General features: G+C 35.4%; 1 protein-coding gene across 2 annotated transcripts in view; it reads left to right on the top strand.

Annotated features, from left to right (window-relative positions):
* The window catches only part of LOC108737843, a 69,114-nt gene that overhangs the window by 39,450 nt on the left and 19,456 nt on the right, over nucleotides 1–10,208 (top strand). For both annotated transcript variants that reach the window (XM_018470971.1, XM_018470972.1), the window contains exon 3: nucleotides 6,287–6,494. In XM_018470971.1, the coding sequence (XP_018326473.1) occupies nucleotides 6,294–6,494 (201 nt within the window). In that variant the 5' untranslated portion in view covers nucleotides 6,287–6,293. The remainder of the gene's footprint in view (nucleotides 1–6,286; nucleotides 6,495–10,208) is intronic.

Here is a 10,208-nt window from a genome sequence, read left to right as displayed (position 1 = left end):
TATATGAGCTCTCAAAGCATATAAAAATTATACGGCTTAAATGTGAAGTTGGGTGCAAAAGAATACAATTAAATCCTCTGTCGGGAAAAAACGAAATGACTTTCCGAACAACCCTAAAGAATTTGGAAATTGAGTTCAATCCATTATTATTTGGCAACTATTACTCTCTTGGTTCATACGGCATACAAAACATCGGCTTTTTCGTATGTTATATCATAACAATATTTTGTACGGAGATAAGTGCTCTGCCCTTTTATCATTCTCAATGGCTCAATTCGAAAAGGTAAAACACGTGTCAAAAGGTTGTATAAGTATCGCAACTTTATAAAGAAGAAGAACAGACAAACGAAAATGGAGATCGACCGTAATTCCCTGCGTGACAACGAAAAATAAGGCATATATGTATATCGTCGACAAATTATTTCCATCACGAACTTTTACAAGTTTGCGATGTAACTGTAAAACACGTGCCTCTTTCTTTGTTTTTTTTTTAACGTTAGCTTAGAGTTTGGACGGACCTTGTTTCTAAGAACTTCCAGAGTTTGTGATTCTCATATTTCATTAGGATTATGATGATGTTCAAGAATTTGCAAAACTTCAAATCAGTTTAGAGGTAGGTAGGTATTATTAATCTCAATCATAAATTACTCCCCATTGGTAGTAAATAAATAATTGCACAACTCCCCCTTCCCCTATTAGAATGTTTCCAAATGTTAACAGTAATCTAAACTAGGCCTACCTCTACTCCTTTTAATTCCTGGTTTCGTCTCTAATATGTTTCTGACCAGACCTTTATGTCTGAGAAGTTGTCCTACCAACCTATCTCGCTTATTTCTTATTGACTTCCATTGAGTCCTCTGTTCTCCTATTTTTTCTAATACCTATTCATTTCTAACCTTCTCTATCCACGATATCCATATCATTCGCCGGTAATACCACATTTCGAAGGCTTCTAACCTTTTCTTTTTCGCCGCACCCACTGACTATGTTTCGCACCCGTAGGGGAGACCAAGGATGGTTGACTAATTTTTTACTGAATAGTTCATATTTTTTGTGTTTTAATGAATATAGACAAGAAAAGCATGTTTATTGATAGAAAATCTATTAACTTAAAAAAAAGATGTAATATTTAGTTCTTAGTTTAGTATAATAGTGATGATTTAATGCATTTTACAAAATATTAAATCTTAGTCAATCTACCCCTGGCCCGGGGTAGGTAGACCATATGCCCGGGGTAAGTTGACTCATGTACCAGTAAGAGTCAAATCATGAGAAGGAGCAAATAATTAAACATTTTTTTAATATAATTGAACCTTTTGTTAAAAAATAAACTGGCTAAAGTTTCCTCTTCTAGATTAGTAAAAATTTGTCTATTTTTTATATATTCCACTGTGTCCAGGGTTAATTCTGCTCTCGTCAATTTCGGATTCTGTTCTAATTTTTCTTTTAATTTGGCCACGTAACGATTTAAAAGTCCAATAAAAAGTTAATTTATGTGTTGTTTTCAACTACATATTTCATTGGGGTTGGTTGAATAATTATTCAACCAGCCCCGAAAACAATTGGTCTACAAACCCCAGACGCCATTTTTAATTTTGATAGCATGGCTAGCCTAAACACTGCCGTTGACTTGAAAAATAGGATATGAAATATGATAAATGTGCCCTCATTAAATGCTAGGACTAATTGATATGAAAAACATGTCAGTGATCGAAAACAACGCACGACCGCGATGTGACGCTTCAGACAACTGAGCGGGACGCGAAATGTAATGCTTGGTTATGATCAGATGACATAGTTCATACACTGTCGAAGAGTTTTCGGTAGTTAGTCTACCTACCCCTATAGACAACTATCCCCGGTCTCCCCTACATCGCCGCGCCGCAAGATACACCTTTAACCATCTCTTTCGAATTTTCTAAATTAATTGTTCGCGAGCATAGAAGTGACTTCTTTTTATTGATGGCGACTCGACACTGCGCTATCCTTTGCTTCATATCCTTATTACTCCTTCCGTCCTGACTTATCTGTCTTCCTAGATACCTAAAGTCAGCCATTTCTTCTAATTTTTTGTCTCCTATCTTTATATTCGCTTTTTCTCTACTTTTTCTTCCCTTGCATGTTAACATTTTGGGTTTAATTTTATTTATCTTCATACAATACTGTTTTGTCAATACCGCTTCCATTTTATTCAAAGCTATCTCTAACTTCTCCTTGCTAGATGCTAATACTGCTATATCATCTGCAAATCTAAGCATAATAATCTTTTGCCCCTGTATATCCATCCCTACAGTTGTACTGTCTTTAGTGATGTTGATCGCGTCTTCGATATATAGATTAAAAAGTAGCGGTGACAGTGTGCATCCCTGCCTGACTCCCTTCCTAATATTTAGATACTTCTCTACGTTGCATCCCTAGCTCTATAACTGACTGTTGCTCTTTATACAAACTAAGTATCACTATTCCATCTCTATTACTCATCCCTACATTTTTAAGTATATTTAATATCTTGTCCCATTTAACAATATCAAAAGCTTTTTCTAAATCTACAAATCCTATGTACGCGCTCTTTCCTTTTTCTATCGTTTTCTCTGTTGTTACCCCTAAAGCTAGAATTGTAAGCGGACTTTACTAAATTAATGGACAGGTATACAGTTGTTGAGATTTTAAAGCCATAATTCCTGTTCAGGAATTGGTAGAAGGGTAAAGGATTAGTGCGGCTTTGTATGATATTTATCATTTACGGAATTCCCTTAAGTGGTACTTCAACTGCTAACAATCCCTTAAATAAAGTTGGAAACCTGGCTGATGAGCGGATTAAATTAGTAACCCTGGCAATTTATGGTTTGTATAAAGGATACAAATTACGTTAACTTTGATCTCAATTTGAAAACGACGCAGTAACTGAATCCGTGAGGGTGAACAATAATGAAATAATCCCGGAATTCTTCGAAACATTTAATAATGTTTCGAACCACAATGGCAAAAACCGAGCAGTTGTTATGACCTTAGTTAGTTCGTTGTCTGTCTTTTTGTCACATGAAAGTCACACGAAAGTTATAAACCGAAATCGTCACAGGACTGTACTTTTTAGAGGGCTCGACGCAGCAGATGTTAAATTTGGTAAATAAGAATCTACGAGTTGCTTGAGCTTCAATAATATCCCTGAAATATTTCAGGAACTGAATTAGAGATTATTAAATTAAATTTCTAAGGGAATGCAATTTTAACTTTCACACTTAGAACTCAAAATGTCTTCTCTACCAGGAGTCGCCATCTTTCTAGGTGGCGCTACCGTACGACATTAAAGACAACTAATCTATACGTATGCGCACAAGAAAACTGACTATATCTCTCATCATCATAAAGTCGTTAGTCCTAAGACTGGTTGAACACGCACCTCCACTCTTTCTTATCCTGACCTAATCTTCGCATTTCCCTAAAACTAAAACAACCTACATCCTTAACCAGAGAAGAGAGACTAGTATAGAAGTCCAATTCAAATGGAGGACTAAAACGTGAGTAAGAAATTCTAAATAGAACCAGGAGATGGCGTTGCTATGAAAATGAGCGTCTCAACGCTGTATTGAGTCGGAGCAAATTGTGAACGCAGTAATGGCAGGGGTAAATAGTAGAAGTGGTGGGATCACAGAACGCATAAGTCCTTTTCCTTTGCTGTTGTAAGCCAGTTTGTAAAGAAAAAAAAAACGGTTGATTTTCCGAAGCGATAACTACCGGTCGGATGACAGAAGCTTCGAGATTTACCGACATGTTATCCGAAACAAAGTCCGGATTATTAACCCAGCATTGGACTTCTATACTAGTCTCTCTTCTCTGTCCTTAACTATTTGCTAACAGAAATCTAATTTAGGTCTACCTCTACCCCTCCTAACTTGCGTTTCTGCCTCTAATATGTCTTTGACTAGACCTTCATGCCTGGGAAGGTGTCCTACTAACCTATCTCGCCTATTTCTTATTGACTTTCATAAAATCCTTTGTTCTCCTATTCTTTCTAATACTTCTTCATTTCTAGCCTTCTCTATCCACGGTATCCTCATTATTCGCCTGTATGATCACATTTCGAACGCTTCTAACCTTTCCTTTTCTTTATTTCACACCCATGGATTCAGTCACTACATCTCTAGGATATTATAAATAAATAATTAGACCCTCTGTTTGATATTTTCTATCTCGTTGAAGATCGCATAAGTACTGCCTGCTTGCCCCAGCAGTAATTACGAAATTGAATGTTATATTACATTAATAGTAGTGGAATGGTCGAAACGTCTAGAAGAAGATGATTAAGATTCAGAAGTTCAAAGTGACACTACGTAGTCTGGTCGTAAATTCGATCCACACAATATTCTTATTTGGAATTTGTTCTTTTCATACCACTTTTGTCTAATACAAATTAATTCAGTAAAATTAGATTGGGAATGGTTTCTCTTCGTTAGCCTGAAGATACTATAATTTGGTAAATACTTTCCATGTTCTGTATAGATAAGATAAGAAAATCCTCCTACTTTTATAAATTTAATGCGTTCGAAGAGCTTCGTTTTACAACGGCTTACATTAGAAGTTCTGCACCTGTGTTCGTTTGTTCATATGTAATTAATTTGCTTGATGAAACTTAATGTGCAGTACCTAACGTAAATTCAGAGCGGAAAGGAAAGATAACTCTCATTATGGTAATGCCTACATTAGAGGGGAATTCTCCACGTTCTTGGTTCATTAACCTGATGAATACGGTATGTCAAAGTCACCGACAATGGGCCTTACCTAATCAGTGATAACAAAATCTAACCAAAAGTCATCTTAATTCTCGTAATTTATCTTTTAATTTAATTAAAGTATCTAATTCTTGGTTTCTTCATGCTAAAACAGACTCAAGCTTAAATACTTGAACTAATATTCAAAGTTAATTCACATTTCAATTCAATGTTATTAATTTTTTTTATGAAAAGCGGGTTGCATTTCCTGTTCATTTTTAACACGTATTACTGTACTCTAGTATTGTCTGTGGCTAATCCTTATTGCACTTTATTAAATTATTACTTCTTCCTCTGTCATTTTCTAAAGACACCTTAATGTTACTACCGACTTTATATAATGAAAAAACGAGTGAAAACATGCAATATTTCGCTTGCACTGACCTTACTGATGATAATGTCACAATGTTGCGTGTGGCAGTTTCATTTTATCTGTCTGGCTTCTTGTGTCGAAACATTGAAAGGTTTTACACGACTCTTTGAAGTTAATGTTCATAAATTTTATTGCGATAAAATACATAAAAATTCAAAAAATCGAATGCATTTCTAGAAAAGGAAAGGCCAAATTTTCTTGTTTTACAGTCAGTGGCGGCTCGTTCCTAAAATTAGTGGAGGCGCTGCTTCAGAAAATTTTAGATTCTTACTTTAAAACTGTGTTAAATGAAACAAACATCAATCAAAAGCGAAGTAATAAAAAATTGGCTTCCACCAGCACGCCAAGGTCGGAGCTGCGGAAACGACAGCCTTATAGGTCGTATTCAGCTTCCTAAGTGCGCACGCGCACAACATTTAAACACCACTTCATTCGAACTGCTTAGTACACAGTTCCATACCAAGATTTTTACATTACTTTCATAATAACGAACATAGACCGCAATCATTAAAGGGAGGCATCATTTTTTTTTTTTTGACGTGACAACGTCTTATAATTCGATGGAGCCGGCTGCACGCACGAAAAAACATGAGTCATGCGGCCTTACCTTGCTCTGAGGCGTTCCATTTAAAGCTTGAAGTGCAAGCGAGAGCGTGGAACGAGCGACAAAGAGGCACAATCGGCCTCCGCGTTCGGCAGCGTTCGACATCTGTCTCTCTTTTACTTGAGTGAGCGATGCGTCCGCGTGGACAGTTGCTATACAATAATACATTTCCATTTACCTCCTTCTCTATATCCATACAAAATATCTATCAAACAAATAAAATTAAAATTTTCTTTTGAAAAATGAAACCATTCCATCAGTATTTTCTTATGACGTTGTCACGTTCAATTATCGTCAGTAAACCGACTTTACAGACAACCGATTTTTTTTTAATTCAACGCGGTACGTATATGAAAATTGGGCGTTTAGCCATCTTTTCGTATATATAATATAACAATAACGAATCTAATGAGGGTAGTTAAAAGTCTTTGAACGGTGTTACACTTCGTTCAAAATATTTTGCACCCTTGGACGCCATCTGATTAGACAGATAAGACTGTATATTATTTTTTAATTTCGGTTTCATTTTTCATTTTTCAGCTTCAAAATGATCGGAGCAATGCCAGCAGTGGCGGTCCGCCACGAGCGACAAAAGGGCCAAGATAAGAGGCACAAACGTCCAAGTCACATATACATAGGGGGGCACTGGGTTAGGCCCATTAGTCCGAGTGCAACACCCAGCCCAAACGGACCCAATTATCAAGATAATTTTGATGATCGTTTACCAGAATATTACGTATGCGGAAAAGTGAGTGATTATTGTTTTAATTAATTATTTCGGTTTAGAATTGATTTATGTATTTGTTTATTCTGTGCTAGTGATTTATCCCTCCCAAAATATAAAGACCGGAAAATTTTATAGTCACAGTTACGATTTCCTCTTAATTTTTCAGTCAGTATTTTTGAGAAATTAGGAAAAATTAATTATCCCAAATATAATAATTGAATCTCATAATTTCAGAAAAAGTAATACATAAAAGTTATATTTTTGTTTTGAGGGGCAATCAACCAGTGACCTTGAGTGTGATTTCGACCTTGATCTTGAAGCTTTTTGCGACCAGCGTCAGGAAATTTTGGAATCAGTATCACCCTTTTTTAGTAGCTATTCTTCATAAATAATTGAGAATAAATCCATGTCAAGAGTAATTTCGATTACAAAATTTCCTGCTCTTTTTAAAGCCGGGGTCAATAATAAGTATTCCCATTAGAAAAGAGCTTCAAGGTTATGGTTACATTCGAGGTAACCAGTTGATTTTTCCTTTGAGAGCATACAACTTTTGTCCAAAACTTGTTTCAAAATATATGAGATCTGATTAGAGTATTTCATTGTATCTAAATAAATAAATCGACCTGATGTATTCGTAAGCATATCTCATAAGCACTGATGCGAAAACAAAGCCTATTTAGTATGCTTAGTGGTCTGCCAAAACTTTGAAGCAACTATCCGAGGGGTCTGGTCTAATGCCGGAAAATTCTTGAATTACTACAAATAGGCATCAGTGAACACCACTAGTAGAGACTTGCTACATTTTGTGGGAATCAAAAATGTTCGACAAGGTTTATAAGAAACTAAAGAACATAAAGTTCGTAGTAGTCAGTATTCTGGGTTCAGTTGGCTTTGTTGAACAATTTTTGAATTCCACAAAATGTAGGAATATTCTACAGATGGCGTTCACTACGTTGTTTGCATTAGTTTATAAAACGCTGTTTAAAGGCAGCAGCTAGAGTTGGTATGTATCCTATTGCTGTTGTCTATGGCCTGCTAACGAGATCCAATGAGACCAAAATCGCGATCTATGGGTGATAAAATACGGATCTCCATGAACTTACTGTTGTGGAAAATCCTCATTTAGATGACACATTGGGTGTCGAAATGACTGTAATAATAACGAAAATATTATGTAAAATTACATTTTTGAATTCCACAAAATGTAGGAATATTCTACAGATGGCGTTCACTACGTTGTTTGAATTAGTTTATAAAACGCTGTTTCCTATAGGCAGCAGCTACAGTTGGTATGTATCCTATTGCTATTGTCTATGCCGTGCTAACGAGATCCAATGAGACCAAAATCGCGATCTATGGGTGATAAAATACGGATCTCCATGAACATACTGTTGTGGAAAATCCTCATTTAGATGACACATTGGGTGTCGAAATGAGTGTAATAATAACTAAAATATTATGTAAAATTACATTTTTGAATTCCACAAAATGTAGGAATATTCTACAGATGGCGTTCACTACGTTGTTTGCATTAGTTTACAAAACGCTGTTCAGAGGCAGCAGCTAGAGTTGGTAGATATTCTATTCATATTGTCCATGGCGTGCTAACGAGATCCAATGAGACCAAAATCGCGATCTATGTCTGATAAAATACGGATCTCCATGAACTTAATGTTGTGGAAAATCCTCATTTAGATGACACATTGGGTGTCGAAATGAGTGTTTGACTAAAATACTATGTAAAATTAAAAGAAAAATTAAATTAAAAATGTACCTTTAAATTGTAGCTAATATGGCATATGGTAGCTGACTGAAGAAGTCTTGGTCTGCACTTTTACACAAATCACACAAACACCTGAAACAAAAAATTAATATTGAAGTCTAGAACCTGTGAGAAATAGTTAAGGCGTGATTACGTTATTTTTCTTTTTGATAATGTAGATTAAAGCAAATATTGCTAGATAGTAGTGATACTATGTTTTGTGTTTTTTTTTTAACAGAATTTTAATTGAATTGTTTGATTGGATAGCAATCTTCGGCGGCAACCGTGAATGTGAATAACCTCGTTTGAACTTTGCTCTCTAGAAGTTGCCTGCCTGTTTTATGGAGCCGGAAAAGTCTAGTTCGCGAATCAATTAAGAGAATTGCTAGGGGAAAATTGCAATAAAAGCTCCAGGTTAAATTCTGATAACATCTGGAAGCATTTTACCAAAATTATTGCACAACAATTCCAATCGTGTTATTTGATTCCCTGCAGTTTATTGTTTAATATCTAAACATAGGGAATATGAGTTTTCACAACCAATACTTGATGTATTTGGTTATAAAAGTTATGTGGTTAATCTGCCGAAGTAACAAACGGTGGTGAGGTAAATAAAATTCGAAGTTCTATTGGATTTACGTATTGAACATTTCGTATTGATCGTTAAAGCTTCAATAAATGCTTCCTGAATGATAAAGGATTAGTAATGCAAGGGGTTTTGGTACTGTTAGTTGTCAACTTAGGGATCATAGGATTAAGTCGGCAAAAGCTGTGGTTATTGAAAAGAAAGAAACAGAAAATAAAGAGACATTATCTATCCCTTTTTATTTTGAGTATGCACAGTTGATTATCAGCTGTGTCGGCCAATCAAAATCTCCATTAAATAAAGATAGAGGGTTCCACTATTTTTCATCTCATGCATCACCGCCCTTACAGGGATGCATAAGACTTGCCCATTCTAACTATTTTACCTCTATGCTTGTCAAACATAAACAAAAGGGGGTGTTCCCTACTTCACTTACTACGATTCGCACATGCGCTTATCGAACTAAAAATGACAAATGATTGCACCTACGCCCAAATCGATGCGCAATGCTCTACTGCGCAGTGAACTGTCAACCACAATTTAGTGAAATTTACAATCTCCAGGTGTGAATTTCAATACCAAAACTTATCAGAGAGTCAATGCTGCATTGGCATAACTTACCGATGATCCAACAAATACAATAAAATGTATGTAGCCAAAATTGTTTTTATTTTTCTTAAATATCATTTGCTTGTGAACGAACTCAGCGCCATCTAATAGTTAAATAATACGATACGGACAAAAATCGCGTCGTAAATCCGATAGATGGCGAATCCCAAACGCAATACAATTTAAAGCGAATTTTTTAAATATTTCTATTAATAAAACTACTTATATTTTTTCTAAAATTTCGACTATAGTGCGATTGCAATTGTATTGAGAACAAGGATTATAAATTTTTGTTAGGAGTAAGATTTATCGTTTCGTAGCACAAATAGTAGAGCAACAAAAGGATGTAATTTATATTGCGAAATAAATGCCTGACGCTAGACAAGGTCGAGGTTATGTTTGATTAATAAAGATGGGAGTTGTTACGTGCCAACACCTACGTTGAAACGCCATTTTTATTGTCCATACAACGCGCTTCTGTTCAAATTATTATTAGAGAAGCGGAAATACTGGCATTAGAAAGGGGAAAATTCATTTCTAATTCAGCGTATGAAGAATTAAACGAGTTTATAAAATTAAGAGCAGTTTTTAACAAATTAAAACTGAAATTGTGTTGAAGCCAATACAGAAGACCTAAATAATAATAAATGCGTTTATTTACATCCAGAGCATAGTAAACAAGGAAGTGAAAGGATACTTTGGCACATTTCCATGTTTATCGATCATTTCTTTGTTACCAAAACCTTGTAACACTTTCTTCGGTTTCTATTTTTCTTCT

The sequence above is a fragment of the Agrilus planipennis genome, unplaced genomic scaffold, assembly GCF_000699045.2.
Source record: "Agrilus planipennis isolate EAB-ADULT unplaced genomic scaffold, Apla_2.0 scaffold3, whole genome shotgun sequence".
Lineage (NCBI taxonomy): Eukaryota > Metazoa > Arthropoda > Insecta > Coleoptera > Buprestidae > Agrilus > Agrilus planipennis.
This window is presented reverse-complemented; position numbering and strand designations above follow the sequence as displayed.